The following is a 15211-nucleotide window of genomic DNA, read 5'->3' as shown; positions in this document are numbered from 1 at the left end:
GGTTTTTTTTTGCCCCCCTGGGCTCACCTGGATTTCCTCCTCTCCATCTCTGATGGCTTCCTTCCCCGCTTCCAGGTGGAGAGACACATGTGTGACGGAGACATCGTCATTTTCAACCGGCAACCCACGCTACACAAAATGTCCATGATGGGCCACCGAGTCCGTATCCTACCCTGGTCCACCTTCCGGCTCAATCTCAGGTTGGTTTTCTTCCTCCTGCCCGAGGGGGAGGGAATAAATTGTTTGCATTTATTTAGCTATTTGTATCTCCCCCCCCCCCACCCTTGATTGTTCTTACCATGACTCAAGCTGGCAAATATATCTTGACACACCTTTCTCCTCCTATTTTCCCCACAAGACCCCTTGTTAGGTGTGTTGGGTTGAGAGAGAGAGATATTGTTGTGGTCTGCCTGTGGAGCTGGCAGCAGAGTCGGAGAGCGAGGAGGTTGGGGAGGGACATGGGCCAGTCCTGGAGTCTGGGGGAGGCTCGGACGAGGGCTCTGCGTCGGAGGCAGAGAGGAAGCCAGGGCCACCTGGGAGTTATGAGCTGCCTCTGGAGCCTCCAGAGTTGGACATCAGCAAGGCAGAGGAACAAGGGGAGCCTGTTCCCAGTGTGCGCATGCACAGAGCTGCCAGAAGGCAAGAACAGTTAAGACAAAAGGAGCGACTGGGGAATAAGGCTTGGAGACGATTGGCCCCTCCCATAAGACATAAAGGAGGAGCAAACTATTGCAGAAAGCAATTTTGTTCATTTTGGTCGGTTCAAACACTGAAGATCCGAGGGAGTACTTGTCTATTTAGATGCTATTCTCATACACACAGACAATGGAGGAGCACGTAAAACTGGTGCGGCAGGTGCTCAAAAAACCGCTGAACGCACACCTGTATATTAAACTCTCTTAAGTGTGAGTTCCATAAAACCTTTTAGACTACCTAGCCTTCCGCATATCAACAAGGGGACTAGAGATGGACCCCTCTAAGGTAAAGGTGGTCTTAGACTGGCACGTCTAATGTCGTTGGCGCCTGGAACCACGCGATTAACCCTCTGCACACACAGGCCAGCCACAAAATCCTGTCGAGGCCGGCCCCCTGTGCGGCACGCCGGCGCGAACACCTACAGGTCCTCCAAAGCCGGGTTGGGCCCAGCTTAGCTCTCCTTCCGTGGCCTCCGCTTGCAAAAACTGCGGCAGCCCCTCCCCTCGCTGTGTCCTGACACAGATGTCGTGTCTTTCGATCCGTCAGTGTGACCACCCCGTACAACGCCGACTTCGACGGTGACGAAATGAACCTCCACCTTCCCCAGTCGTTGGAGACCCGGGCGGAGATCCAAGAACTGGCCATGGTGCCCCGTATGATCGTCACGCCCCAGTCCAACAGGCCCGTCATGGGCATCGTGCAGGACACCCTGACGGCCGTCCGCAAGTTCACCAAGAGGGACGTCTTCCTGGAGAGGGTGAGGGTCCCCCTCCATTTCTTGAGCAAAAAGGGCTCTGGAACCACCCCAGGTCGCCTTCAGGTTTCAGGTTTCGTTTTATTTATATGCCACCCTATTCCCAGCGGGACTCAGGGCGGCTCACAAACCCAAGAGGGGAAGGGAAACACAAGAACTACAAATACAAGCATTTAAAATAACCAACAGACACACAATCGAGAGGGGAGGGGAACTCATCAACCCCAGGCCTGCCGACATAGCCAGGTTTTAACGGCTTTTCGGAAGGCCTGGAGAGAGGTGAGGGTCCGAATCCCTGTGGGGAGTTCGTTCCAGAGGGCCGGAGCTGCCACAGAGAAGGCCCTCCCCCGGGTGGTAGCCAGGTGGCATTGGCTGGTAGACGGAACCCGGAGGAGGCCAACCCTGTGTGATCTGATGGGTCTTTGGGAGGTAATTGGCAGCAGGCGGTCTCAAGTACCCAGGTCCAATACCATGAAGGGCTTTAAATGCTTGGTTATTTTAAATAAACTGAGTCCCGCTGGGAATAGGGCGGCATATAAATAAAACGAAACCTGAAACCTTTCTTCTGCTTGATCGCAGCTAGTCCTTAACTTACAACCACAACTGAGCCCCAAATCTCCGTGGGCCTCAGCCAGACGTTTGTTAATTTGGCCCCATTTTTACGGCCTTTCTCGCCGCAGTTGTTAAGTGAATCAGTGCAGTTAAATTTAGTCACACGCTCGTTACATGAATCTGAGTTGCCCATGGATTTGGCTGGTCAGATGGTCGCAAAAGTGTGTGGGGGATCACGTCACCCTGGGATGCTGCTACCCTCATAAATGGGAGTCCATTGGCAAGCGTCTCAATTTGGATCAGGTGACCACGGGGATGCTGCAATGGTCGTAAGTGAAAAACAGTCATAAGTCACTTTTTTCAGTGCTGTCATAACTTTGAGCGGCCGCTGAATGAACTGTTGTAAGTCAAGGACTACCTGTAGTTGACTATAGAGATTTTCTATATCGGCTCTCTCTATAGAGAGAGCCGAGGTGGCGCAGTGCTGCAGGCCACTTCAGCTGACTGTTATCTGCAGTTCGGCTGTTCAAATCTCACCGGCTCAGGGTTGACTCAGCCTTCCATCCTTCCGAGGTGGGTGAAATGAGGACCCAGATTGTTGTTGGGGGCGATATGCTGACTCTGTAAACCGCTTAGAGAGGGCTGAAAGCCCTATGAAGCGGTATATAAGTCTATCTGCTATTGCTATTGCTATTTTCAGTCATCTTGGTCATGGTTGTCTCAAAGGTGCTTTTTTTGAACTGGACTTTCTGGGGGGTTTTCTTTAAAGACGTTTCGCTTCTCCTGCGAGAAGCTTCCCCGGCTCTCACTGAATGAATTGAATTTGAATTTACTTTATTTGTATGGCGAAGGATGGGAGGATTTATATCTCTTGCAGGCAGCTGGTCATTTTCAATTCTTTTAGAGAAGAGTCCTTGAGGCCACTCGGAGGTTTGTCTGTGTCCTCAGGGGTTCCCCTGAGTGGTGCAGATGGGGGTGGAGCCTCCTTGGAACGGTTGAAAGGACTGTGTTGTAAACTGGAGATAGGCGATAAGATGATGGGGAAACGAAACAGCTGCTTCACAAACGCCGCGGCACGACATAGGAGAACAAGCCCAACAGGACGGGAGTCAGCCGCCCGCCTGCGTTTAAAAGACACAAGGCGGTCTTTTGACGACGGCAAAGTCCACATTTGGGACGGAGAGGAACCGCTGGTTGGAATGAGGGGTCCAAGAGGCCATCTAGGTCCCAATTGAACAGCCCCCCCTCTCAACTGAGGGGGAGGGACACCACATCATCTATCTCCGGTCTACAACACAGTCCTTTCAGACAAGAAGGCTCCGCACCCGTTTGCCCCCCTCTGCCGTAGAGTTAGCGTAGAGGACGGGAGGATGTGGATTGTGACCGCTGTCTCCTCTTTCCTTCCTCCCCCTCCCCCCCCTCCAGGGGGAAGTGATGAACCTGCTGATGTTCCTCTCCACCTGGGATGGCAAAGTTCCCCAGCCGGCCATCCTGAAGCCTCGCCCGCTCTGGACCGGGAAGCAAATCTTCTCCCTCATCATCCCGGGACATATCAACTGTGTCCGGACCCACAGCACCCATCCGGACGACGAAGACAGCGGCCCCTACAAGCACATCTCTCCGGGAGACACCAAGGTAACCCCTCGGTTGCTTCCTGCTGGGAAGGGAGTGTGTGTGTGTGTGTGTACGTACGTACGTCTCTCTGGAGATTTGCTTCCCCAGGGGTGAAACAAATCTGGAAAAAAGACTCGAAGCCTGGGCCCTTATCCAGAGAGTCGGGGGGGGGGGGGGGTCAAGATATTTCCCAAAGCACCCAAAGGCCAGAGAAGGAAGAATGGATGGAGAGATTCAACCTGGAAATAAGGAGAATTTTCCTGACTCTGAGAACAATCCACCCATGGAACAGAAGTTGCCTCCAGAAGTTGTGGGAGCTTCATCACTGGAGGCTTTCAAGAAGAGACTGGACTGTCCTCTGTCAGAAGTGGTGTAGGGTCTCCTGCTTGGGTGGGAGGGGGGTTGGACTAGATGACCTCCAAGGTCCCTTCCAACTCTGTTAATCTGTAAGATCTACAGAGCACCCAACCTGTTATAGAAGTGTTTGGCCCGCCAGCGATGAGGGAGGAGGGCTGGAAGGGGGGGTAGTCTTCGGGGTCGGCCCCCTGGGGACTCACCCTTCCACTCAGGCTTAGCTTGGTGGGCGGTGGGAGTTTCATCCTGGGACCCTCCGGATCGAGGGCGAGACTAGACTGGCTCCGCCTTCCTCCTTCCAACGTGCAGGTGATTGTGGAGAACGGAGAGCTGATCATGGGCATCCTGTGCAAGAAGTCGCTGGGCACCTCAGCCGGCTCCCTGGTCCACATCTCTTACCTGGAGATGGGCCATGACGTCACCCGCTTGTTCTACAGCAACATCCAGACCGTCATCAACAACTGGCTGCTGATTGAAGGTGAGGCTGGCGGGGGGGGGGGGGGCTGCAGGGATTTTGCCCCCTCCCCCCAAACGCTGGGGAAGCCTTCGGGAAAAGTAGGCGGAGGGTCCTGGTGTTCGGTTCCGCAGAAAAGAGGGCTGGTTTTTTTTTGGGGGGGGGGTCAGCAAAGCCACAGGGAGGGATCAGCAGGTGTCTTCATATCACGTGGGATATTTTGCTGAAAACCCAAAATCATTTTATCTATCTTTCTATCCTCTAATTCAATATCTATTTGCTATCTGTCCATCTACCTACCGGTCTATCTGTCTTTATCCATCTGCTGTCTGTCTCTTTCTACCTACCTGTCTCTCTGTTTGTATGTCTGTCTATATATTTCAATCTCTTTCAATTTCTATCTATTCCATCTATCGTCTAATTCAATATCTACCTATCTACTACCTGCCTACTATTTGTCTGCCTACCTGTTTGTTCTATCTATATCTATCTATCTATCTATCTATCTATCTATCTATCTATCTCTCTCTATCTATCTATCTATCTATCTATCTATCTATCTATCTATCTATCTATCTATATTACCTATATATCATCTGTCTATATCATTTATCTATATATATATCAATATATCATCTATCTGTATCATCTATCTTATCTATCTATATCAATATATTATCATCCATCCATCCATCCATCAAATCTCTGTTTATTTACCTAATTCAATATCTACCTATCTATCTACCTGCCTGCCTGCCTATTCTTTCTATCTATCTATCCATCCATCCATCCACCCATCCACCCATCTACCCACCCATCGTCTCTCTAAGCTATCTAGCTATCATCTATCTATTACCTACCTACCTATTATTTATCATCTATCTGTCTGTCTATCATCTATATTACCTATATATCATCTGTCTACATCATCTATTATCTATATATCTATATCAATATATCATCTATCTATCTGTATCTATCTGTTATCTATATCAATATATATTATCATATCCATCCATCCATCCATCCATCAAATCTCTGTCTATTTACCTAATTCAATATCTACCTACCTAACTATCTATCTGCCTGCCTATTCTATCTATCTATCTATCTATCTATCTATCTATCTATCTATCTATCTATCTATCTATCATCTATCTATCTACCTACTTACCTACCTACCTACCTACATCCGTCTGTCTGTCTGTTTGTCTGTCTATCTATTTACCTACCTACCTACCTACCTACATCCGTCTGTCTGTCTGTCTATCTATCTATATCTAGTTATCTACCTATCTATGTATCTTATTATTTACTTATGTATCCATCTATCTATCTCTTATCATCTATCTTATTATTTATGTATCCATCTATATCTATCTTATCTAATCTAATCTAAGCGTGCATCAACATGAAAACTAAATTTAAAATAGAGGCAAGAATAGTTACAATTTTAACACTGAGATTTAATTAAAAGTGTGTGTGTGTGGGGAGGTCTTTGGGGGCACTAACCAGCCCCCCACAGCTGCGTGCTTCTCTGTGAGGCCCCAAGCAAGATGGCTGAGCCCGGTTTTTGAAAGGCCAGGAGAGTGTGAGCAAGGAAAGCAAGGGCCTCTGTGGCTTTTGCGAACAGCCCTTGGGGGAGGCGAATGCCTGGTTGTGGTGATTGTCATTTGTCCCGGCCTTCAAATCACTCTTCTTCCTTCCCAGGACACACCATTGGTATTGGGGACTCCATCGCTGATGCCAAGACCTACCAGGACATCCAGAACACTATCAAGAAAGCCAAGCAGGATGTGATAGAGGTAGGGGGCAAGCCGCAAAGACCCCCAAAGCTAGGATTGCTGATAAGGCCGTGGGTTGGATGCCAGGAGCTGGGGCTGGGTCACCCACAAAGGGAAAGGCTTGTGGGGTCCTGGGTACTCTCTGAGCTTGGTTGTTTTCTTGCAAGCATTTCGTGACCCAACTAGGTAACTTCATCAGGACTTAGAAGGGAGTGAGGTTTGCAGAGTGGAGGAAGGAGGAGGAGGAGGACTGTTGAGTCCTTGACACTCTCTGAGCTGGCTTGCTTTCTTGTAGACATTTCATGACCCAACTAGGGAACAGTGCTGGTTAACCCCATTCCCTTCTAGCACTGATGATGCTACCTAGTTGGGCCATAAAACATCTGCAAGAAAACAGCCCAGCTCAGAGACCACCAAGGGACCCCTCAGTTCAGTCCTGAGCTTACAAATATTCTCTTCTCTTGGTACTTGGTGCTTGAGTCTGGAGGGAGCTGGCCCTGTTTCCACAAACTTAATCTTGCCTTGAAAAAACGTTTCCAAGTTGGTTTAAAAGTGGGATAAATTTTCCTAACAAATTAAAATCAAAATAGTGTGGAAATCTTCCGTAGAGAGCAGCAAAATATGCAGGGAGCTGGTAAGGGAAAGGGTGGAAATTTGATGAGGAAAAATCTCCCTCTGATGGGTGTAGAGGGAGGGAGGAAAGAATAGAGATGATAAGGGGGAAGGAAGGAGGGAGAGAGGGAAGGTGGGAGGGAGGGAGGAGATAGGTGGAAAGGAGAAGGAAGGAAAGGAATTAGGAAAGGAATAGAAATGGGAAGGGAAGGAAGGAGAGGGAAGAAAGGTGGGAGGAAGGAGATAGATAGAAAGCAGAAGGAGGGGAAGGGAGGAAGGAAAGGAATAGAAATGGGAAGGGAAGGAGAGAGAGGAGGTGGAATGGAGGAGGGAGAGAGGGAAGGTGGGAGGGAGGGAGGAGATAAATGGAGAGAGGGAAGATGGGAGGAAGGAAGGAGAGATAGAAAGCAGAAGGAGGGGAAGGGAGGAAGGAAAGGAATAGAAATGGGAAGGGAAGGAGAGAGAGAGAAGGTGGAAGGGAGGAGGGAGAGAGGGAAAATTGGGTGGGAGGAAGGAAGGAGATAGATGGAAGGGGGCGGGAGGAAAAAAGGAATAGAAATGGGAAGAGAGGGAAGGTGGGAGGGAGGGAGGAGATAGATGGAAAGGAGAAGGAAGAGAGGGAGGGAGCGGTCAGTCATGGGAAGCCAGTCCTAGGGGGCCTGCCTTGAGCCCTTGCCGTCTCTTCCATTCTCCAGGTCATCGAGAAAGCCCACAACAACGAGCTGGAGCCCACCCCTGGCAACACCCTGCGCCAGACCTTTGAGAACCAGGTCAACCGCATCCTGAACGATGCCCGAGACAAGACCGGCTCTTCCGCCCAGAAGTCCCTCTCGGAGTACAACAACTTCAAGTCCATGGTGGTCTCGGGGGCCAAAGGCTCCAAGATCAACATCTCCCAGGTAGGACCCTCCTCCCACCACTCCGGATCTCACTTAGTCGGTAGGACATCGGAGTTCTCATCTGAGAGTCCAGGAGACTGGGAGTTCTAGGCCTGCCTTAGGCATGAAAGCTGGCTGGGGGACTTTGGGCCAATCGCTTGGACACTGGGAATTCTAGTTCCCCTTTAGCCATGAAAGCTGGCTGGGAGTTCTAGTCCTACCTTAGATATGAAAGCTGGCTGGGGGACTTTGGGCCAGTCCCTGTCAGTTCAATCCATAAATAAGGATGAACATCATATCCAATGGTCCCCACAACAACAACCATCCACCTCACAGGGTTGTTGTTGTGGGGAAAATAGGAAGAAGGAACACTGGATATGTTCACCCTTATTTATAAATAACTAGCTGAAAACTCGGTGTTCCCCGTGTATTTATTTATTGGGGGGGGGGGGGAATGTTCGGATCAAACATAATTTCTAATGTTGGATTTCCCCCCTTACCAGAGGGAGCCCCCTTGTAGAGTACTGTGAAGCCATTACCATGGTAACTCCACTGCGCTGTACACTAGAAGCCATTTTACAGCAGTACAGTAGAAGCCGTTTTAAGGCACAACAGGCTGTATCTTAACAGAACCAATGAAACACCCCGAGGGGCGTTAGGGGTGTTTTACCCCCACAGTATTTGTTTCCAGAGAGAAAGTCATCTGTGTACCAAGTTTGGTTGAAATTGTTTGAGGTGTTCCAGAGTTATGCTGGAACACGCACGCACACACACACACACGCACGCACACACACATTTTTAGATAGATAGATAAAGGATGATGATGATGATGATGACAGGATATAAAAACAAACTCAAGGCTTGGGGAGTCCTAACTGGTCCTTTCTCTTCCTGCCCCTCAGGTCATCGCCGTGGTGGGGCAGCAGAACGTGGAAGGGAAGCGCATCCCCTTCGGCTTCAAGCATCGCACCCTGCCCCACTTCATCAAAGACGACTACGGGCCAGAGAGCAGGGGCTTCGTGGAGAATTCGTACTTGGCCGGCCTGACCCCCACCGAGTTCTTCTTCCACGCCATGGGAGGCCGAGAAGGGCTGATCGACACAGCCGTCAAAACAGCCGAAACGGGTGAGTTTCAGATGAGGGTTGACTTGCTTTCAGGGAGAAAAAGCTCAAGAGACGTTCTCCGGCCATCTGGGGCAGGTCACAAAGTGTGGCAAGGAGACAATCCCTCTACGCTTACTGTATTTTTCGGAGTATAAGACGCACCGGAGTATAAGACGCACCTTAGTTTGGGGGGAGGAAAATAGGGGGAGGGGAATTCTGCCTACCGGGTAATTCATCTGGCTAGCGTCCTTAGTCTGGTCAGCTTCCGTACATACCATATTTTTCGGAGTATAAGACGCGCCTTTTCCCCTCAAAAAAGAGGGTGAAAATCTGGGTGCGTCTTATACACTGAATGCAGCATTTTTGGCCTCCTGAAACCCCGCCCCCTTTGCAAAAAAGGCCTTGCATAGCCTTTAGGAGGCTTCCAGAGTGCTCCTGGGGGCTGGGGAGGGCAGAAAAGAGCAAAAAATGGGCTGCTTTTTGCTCGTTTTTGCCCCACCCTCGAGGAGCACTCTATAAGCCTCCTAAAGGCTTTTTTGGGGTGGGGGGATGCAAAAGGGACCCGTTTTCGGGAGATCTGCAGAATGCAAAAACTTATTTTTTTTTAATTTGCCTCTTCAAAATCTTGGTGCGTCTTATACTCCGAAAAATATGATTTAAGTTTGCTGGTTTTGAGTCTGCGCTTTTCATCCCCTAGTTGTGGATGAAAACCAGCTTCTAAAGCACAGCTGATGGTCAGAGAGAGAAGCAGGGAAAATTGCTCCACTCGTTAGGGCCTCATTAAGGCTGAAAAAAAGATATATTTGGAGTATTAAGATGTGCCCAAATTTTCAGCCTCTTTTCGGGGAGGGAAAAGTGCGTCTTACACTCCGAAAAATGCAGTAAGTCTCAAATTCGGAGCTTCCTTGGACTCTTCAATATTTGAGGGGCTTCCCCCCAAAAAGAGGGGGTTCAGTTCGTTTTCCAAAGCCCCCGAAGGCAGGACAAGAAACAATGGATGGAAACTCACCAAGCACAGAAGCAACCTGGAATTCAGGAGAACTTTCCCGACAGGGAGGACAATTAGCCAGTGGAACAGCTTGCCACCAGAAGTGGCGGCTTTTAAAAAAGAGACTCGGACAATACAGGGTTTCCTGCCCGAGAGGGGGTGGGTGGGGTTGGGGGATGGACTAGGAGACCTCCAGACCTCCCTTCCCTCTCTCTCCTTCTGTTGTTCTGATCTCCTCCTCCTGCTTGCCGCCAGGTTACATCCAGCGTCGGCTGATCAAGTCCATGGAGTCGGTCATGGTGAAGTACGACGCCACCGTCCGCAATTCCATCAACCAGGTGGTGCAGCTGCGTTACGGCGAGGACGGGCTGGCCGGGGAGAGCGTGGAGTTCCAGAACCTGGCTACCCTTAAGCCTTCCAACAAAGCTTTTGAGAAGAAGTGAGTCCTCTGGAGCTGCTGAGGGGCCAGGACTTCGGTCTCTTTATCTGCGGGGGTCTTCCGAGTTTCCTTGCAAGGGGTATTAATTTTCCTTTTGGAGGAAATAGCCCTTAGACCAGTGTTTCTCAACCTTGGCAACGTGAAGATGTCCGGACTTCAACTCCCAGAATTCCCCAGCCAGCGAATGCTGGCTGGGGAATTCTGGGAGTTGAAGTCCGGACATCTTCACGTTGCCAAGGTTGAGAAACACTGCCTTAGACTTATATACCGCTTCATAGAGCTTTTCCAGCCCTCCCTTAGCGGTTTACAGAGTCAGCCTCTTGCCCCCCCCCAAACAATCTGGGTCCTCATTTCACCCACCTGGGAAGGCTGAGTCTCAACCTGGAGGCTGGTGGGATTTGAAAGCTGCTCAAGATTCATTTCTGTCAATAATTCAAGGGGGCGAACAGATCCAACTATCCTTTCTCCTCTTAATTCCCCCCCCCCCAACAACAACCCTGTAAGGAAGGGTGGGCTGAGAGAGGGAGATTGGCATGAAGTCCCTCCCCCCCCCCCTTTCCCCAACCGGTTTTCACGCCTAAGACGGGGCTAGAACTCACCGTCTCCTGGCGATTGGCCCAAAGACAACATCCAGCCTGCTTCCATGCCTAAGGCAGGACTAAAATTCACAGCCTCCAGATCGTTAGCCTTGAAGTCACCCGGTGGGCTTTGGTGCCTGAGGCAGGACTAGCACTCGCCACCTCCTGGCGATTGGCCCAAAGTCACCCAGTCGGCTTCACCACAGGACCAAACCAGCCGAGGAGGGCCGGACACAAAAGATTAGCTATGGGTGGGGGGAGCATCTCTTTGGCGGTGTTCCTGCTGGGGTGAAGTGGACGAGAGGGGGCCCTGCGTTCTTCTTGGGGGAGGGGGTGCGGGTCCGGATGGGGAAACTGGCTCTCGTTTTGGCTTCCTCCAGACCCCTGGGGCTTGCCAAAGAGGATGGGCCTGGGGGTGTCCTTGGCGAATTTTAAGATAAACGTGGGATTCAGCTCCCAGGATTCCCCCCAGCCATCCTGAAGAAACGTGGCTAGACTTCTCTTGCCCCCTTTTCTGATTGGGCAATTCTTTTAATAGATGGTGGGAATGTGGCCGATGTAATTATACCTTGATTTTAGCAAACGGCTGGCTCTGGGGATCCTGGGAGTTGAAGTCCCACAAGCTGCTCAGTTTGGAGACCCTGCTTTAGAAGAGTTGAAGGAGCCACCCGATATATATCCCTCTTTTCCAGGTTCAAGTTCGACTACGCCAACGAGCGGGCTCTGCGCCGCACCCTCCAAGAGGAGATGGTGAAGGACATCCTCAGCAACGCCCACATCCAGAACGAGCTGGAGAGGGAGTTTGAGAAGATGAAGGAGGACCGGGAGGTGTTGAGGGTCATCTTCCCCACAGGGGACAGCAAGGTGAGCCTCACCCGCCTGCCTCAGCTTCCCTCCGGTGGCATGTACATCCCCCCCCACCAGGAACCATGGCTCCTCCGTCTCTTCACGCTGCCCTTGATTGACGGCCATGAGATTCCCTTGCTGGCCTCCCCATTCACACAACCGAGGGACGAGTCCATCCTCTGTGCAATTTTGGCCTTCCGTTTGGAAGCGTCACAGAAGGAGGACCCCGTTTAGCGCCCAATAGTTGGAGATGTGATTATGAATCAGGCACATACCGCCCTATGCGGTGGCCATGTCAAAGAAAACAGCAAAAGACTATTGGGGGAAAATTCAAAGGTGGCTGATAGAGACAATCGAAAAGGAAATACAATTCAAACCAGAACTATTTCTTTTAGGGAATCATAAACACAACAGGGGGATAACCTACTTAATAATACACATTATCACGGCAGCAAGAATGGCCTTTGCCCAAACCTGGAAAAACAGGGAAATTCCACAAGAAGAGGAAGTAATTAGGAAAATTCTGATTTGTGCCAAAATGGATAAATTGACGTGGCGATTGAAGAACAAGGACGAATCAGAATATTATAAGATCTGGGATAAATTTTATCGATGGTTGGAACAACCAGAATAAGCAATGACTTAAGATTTATAGAAGGGAGATTAGAATTAAGTATGAAATCATAACAGTGAAAATGTGTAAGACAAGAACAAAGCGAGATCCTTATATTTGTAAATCCCGAATAGACCAATGGTGGTTATAATATTTCACTTTATATATTCTAGTTAACAGTGTTTCTCAACCTTGGCAACTTGAAGATGTCCGGACTTCAACTCCCAGAATTCCCCAGACATCTTCAAGTTGCCAAGGTTGAGAAACACTGTTCTAGTAGGTATGACAAAGGCATTGCCGGGACGGTTACACTGTGGCCAATGTTTTAATGTGTGTTTAATTAAAAAAAACTTTTTAAAAAAAGGAGGAGGAACCTGTGGACGTTATCTTGGTCCACAGGACGCTAGGAACAGAGGTTATCAGAAGAAGAGAATTGGAAGGGACCTTGGAGGTTTTCTAGTCCAGCCCCCTGCTCAAACCGGAGACTGTATCAGTTCAGACCAGTTGGCTGGCTAGTCTCTTCTTGAAAACCTCCAGTAATGGAGCTTCCGGAGGCAACTTCTCTTCCATGGGTTGATTGTTCTCACAGTCAGAAAAATTCCTCCTTATTTCCAGGTTGAACCTCTCCTTGGTCAGCTTCCATCCATTCTTCCTTCTCTGGCCTTCGGGTGCCTTGGAGGATAGCTTGACTCCCTCTTCTTTGTGGCAGCCCCTGAGATATTGGAAGACTGCTATCATGTCTCCCCTGGTCCTTCTTTTCATTAAACTAGATATACCCAGTTCCTGCAACCGTTCTTCCTATGTTTTAGTCTCCAGTCCCCTAATCCTCTTGGTTGCTCTTCTCTGCACTCTTTCCAGAGTCTCCGCATCTTTTCTACATCGTGGCGACCAAAATTCAATGCACTTTTCCAAGCGTGGCCTTCCCAAGGCCTTGCAAAGCAACGTTAACATGCATTTCCCTCCTGTCACAGGTTGTCCTCCCTTGTAACCTTCTGCGCATGATCTGGAACGCCCAGAAGATTTTCCACATCAACACACGGCTCCCCTCCGACCTGCACCCCATCAAGGTGGTGGAAGGTGAGTTGGGGTGGAGAGTGGAACCAACGCTGCCTTAAAAAAAAAAAAGTTTATTATCACTTTATTATTTTTAAATTCTTTTTTTAAAAAAAAATTTCTTGACATTGTGTTTTTATGGTCTGGAGTCACCGTGAGCGAGGTGGCAGCTCTGCAGCTGGTTCTCATCTTACGACCTCAATTGAGGCCGTAATTTCTGTTGGGAAGCGAAACCTTTGTTAAGTGGGTTTTCGACCTTTCCTGCCAGAGAATCGTAATACCATTCCTAAGCGAATGGGGTTCTTTCCCCCGCCGGTGGTCAGAAGGTTCCCAGGGACGCTGCAACCGTCATAAATACGAGTCAGTGGCCAAGCGCCCGGATTTCGATCATGTGACAATCCCCCCCTCCCCGGGGGGGGGATGCTGTAACGGTCATTAAGTGTTGAAAAAACGGTCCTAGCTCACTTTTTCCCAGTGTTGTTATAACAGTTTAAACCAGTGTTTCTCAACCTTGGCAACTTGAAGATGTCTGGACTTCAACTCCCAGAATTCCCCAGCCAGCATTCGCCAAGGTTGAGAAACACTGGCTTAAACAGTTGTAAGTCGACCGTATACATTTTCTAAAATAATAATTCTTCTTTTTTTTTTTAAACCGGTGACTTTTTTTTTCTTCTTCCTTCCCTCCCAGGCGTGAAGGACCTCAGCAAGAAACTGGTGATTGTGAACGGGGACGACCCCCTGAGCAAGCAGGCGCAGGAAAACGCCACCCTGCTCTTCAACATCCACCTGCGCTCCACCCTCTGCAGCCGTCGCATGATCGAGGAATTCCGGCTGAGCGGGGAAGCCTTCGACTGGCTGCTGGGAGAAATTGAATCCAAGTTCAACCAGGCCATTGTGAGTTACTGACACACAGAGAGAGACAGACAGACAGACAGACACACAACACACACACAACACACACACACACACACACACACACACACACACACACACACACAGGAAACTCACCTGTCCCAAAAAAAAAAAAGTGAACCGAGCTATTTCACTCCCTGGGATCTACTTTTAAGTTCTGCTTTGAAACTCCTATAAACTTCCCTCTTTTTTGCACCGTTCTCCTTTCCAATTTGAGCAGCTGTGGAAACAGCGGAGGTGGGAGGGGAAAGGGGGGGGCAGAGTCTCTCCTTGGGTGGGGAGGGTGTTTCAGCCTAGCCAAGGAATGGCCCCACTGGGACCCTAAACACGGCCCAGAATTCCTTGCTGCAGTTTTTTTTTTTTCAGGATGGGAAATAAACAATTCTTTTTGAGGGTGGAAAATGTTGCCCCCGGCTTTTCGACAGGGGTCAGAAGATGGCCAGAATCTCCTTGGTACGAGGCCGAGATTCCTAAATTTTCTCTTGGCTTTTGCTCCCTTTCCTGTAGCTGAATCCACAAGGGGCTGGGAAGCCATTCCTCCTCTGTTTTTAGGAGCTCGGTTTTCCCCAAGATGGCCTGATGTTGGTTTTAAATCGATCAGGATAGAGCTGGAAGGGACCCTGGAGGTCTTCTAGTCCAACCCCCTGCTCAGACAGGAGACCCTCTGCTATTTCAGACAAGTGGCTGTCCAGTCTCTTCTTAAAAAACTCCAGTGATGAAGCACCTACAACTTCTGGTGGCAAACTCTTCCACTGTCCTCACTGTTAGGAGGTTTCTCCTTAATCCCATTAGTTTCCACCCGTTGCTTCTTGTCCTGCCTTGAGGAGCTTTGGAGAATAGCTTGACTTCCTCTTCCTCCTGGCTAGTTAAGGGTAACTAACTTCCAGCTTAGCATACACCACCAGAGCTGAGCTCAACCAGAGGGATGGAATTCGGGGGGAAAACTGTCCTTGTGTCTAGTTGTTCTGGTGTGTGCAGTG

The 15211-nt window shown here is 49.6% G+C and overlaps 1 protein-coding gene across 1 annotated transcript in view; it reads left to right on the top strand.

Annotated features, from left to right (window-relative positions):
- The window catches only part of POLR2A (RNA polymerase II subunit A), a 37130-nt gene that overhangs the window by 11991 nt on the left and 9928 nt on the right, over positions 1 to 15211 (top strand). The window contains exons 9-19 of the mRNA XM_032237867.1: positions 76 to 200; positions 1243 to 1453; positions 3428 to 3637; positions 4280 to 4448; positions 6135 to 6229; positions 7516 to 7719; positions 8601 to 8823; positions 10046 to 10229; positions 11500 to 11671; positions 13238 to 13343; positions 14008 to 14213. Coding sequence (XP_032093758.1) covers positions 76 to 200; positions 1243 to 1453; positions 3428 to 3637; positions 4280 to 4448; positions 6135 to 6229; positions 7516 to 7719; positions 8601 to 8823; positions 10046 to 10229; positions 11500 to 11671; positions 13238 to 13343; positions 14008 to 14213 — 1905 coding nt within the window. The remainder of the gene's footprint in view (positions 1 to 75; positions 201 to 1242; positions 1454 to 3427; positions 3638 to 4279; positions 4449 to 6134; positions 6230 to 7515; positions 7720 to 8600; positions 8824 to 10045; positions 10230 to 11499; positions 11672 to 13237; positions 13344 to 14007; positions 14214 to 15211) is intronic.

Source organism: Thamnophis elegans, chromosome Z, assembly GCF_009769535.1.
Source record: "Thamnophis elegans isolate rThaEle1 chromosome Z, rThaEle1.pri, whole genome shotgun sequence".
Taxonomy (NCBI): Eukaryota; Metazoa; Chordata; class Lepidosauria; order Squamata; family Colubridae; genus Thamnophis; species Thamnophis elegans.
This window is presented reverse-complemented; position numbering and strand designations above follow the sequence as displayed.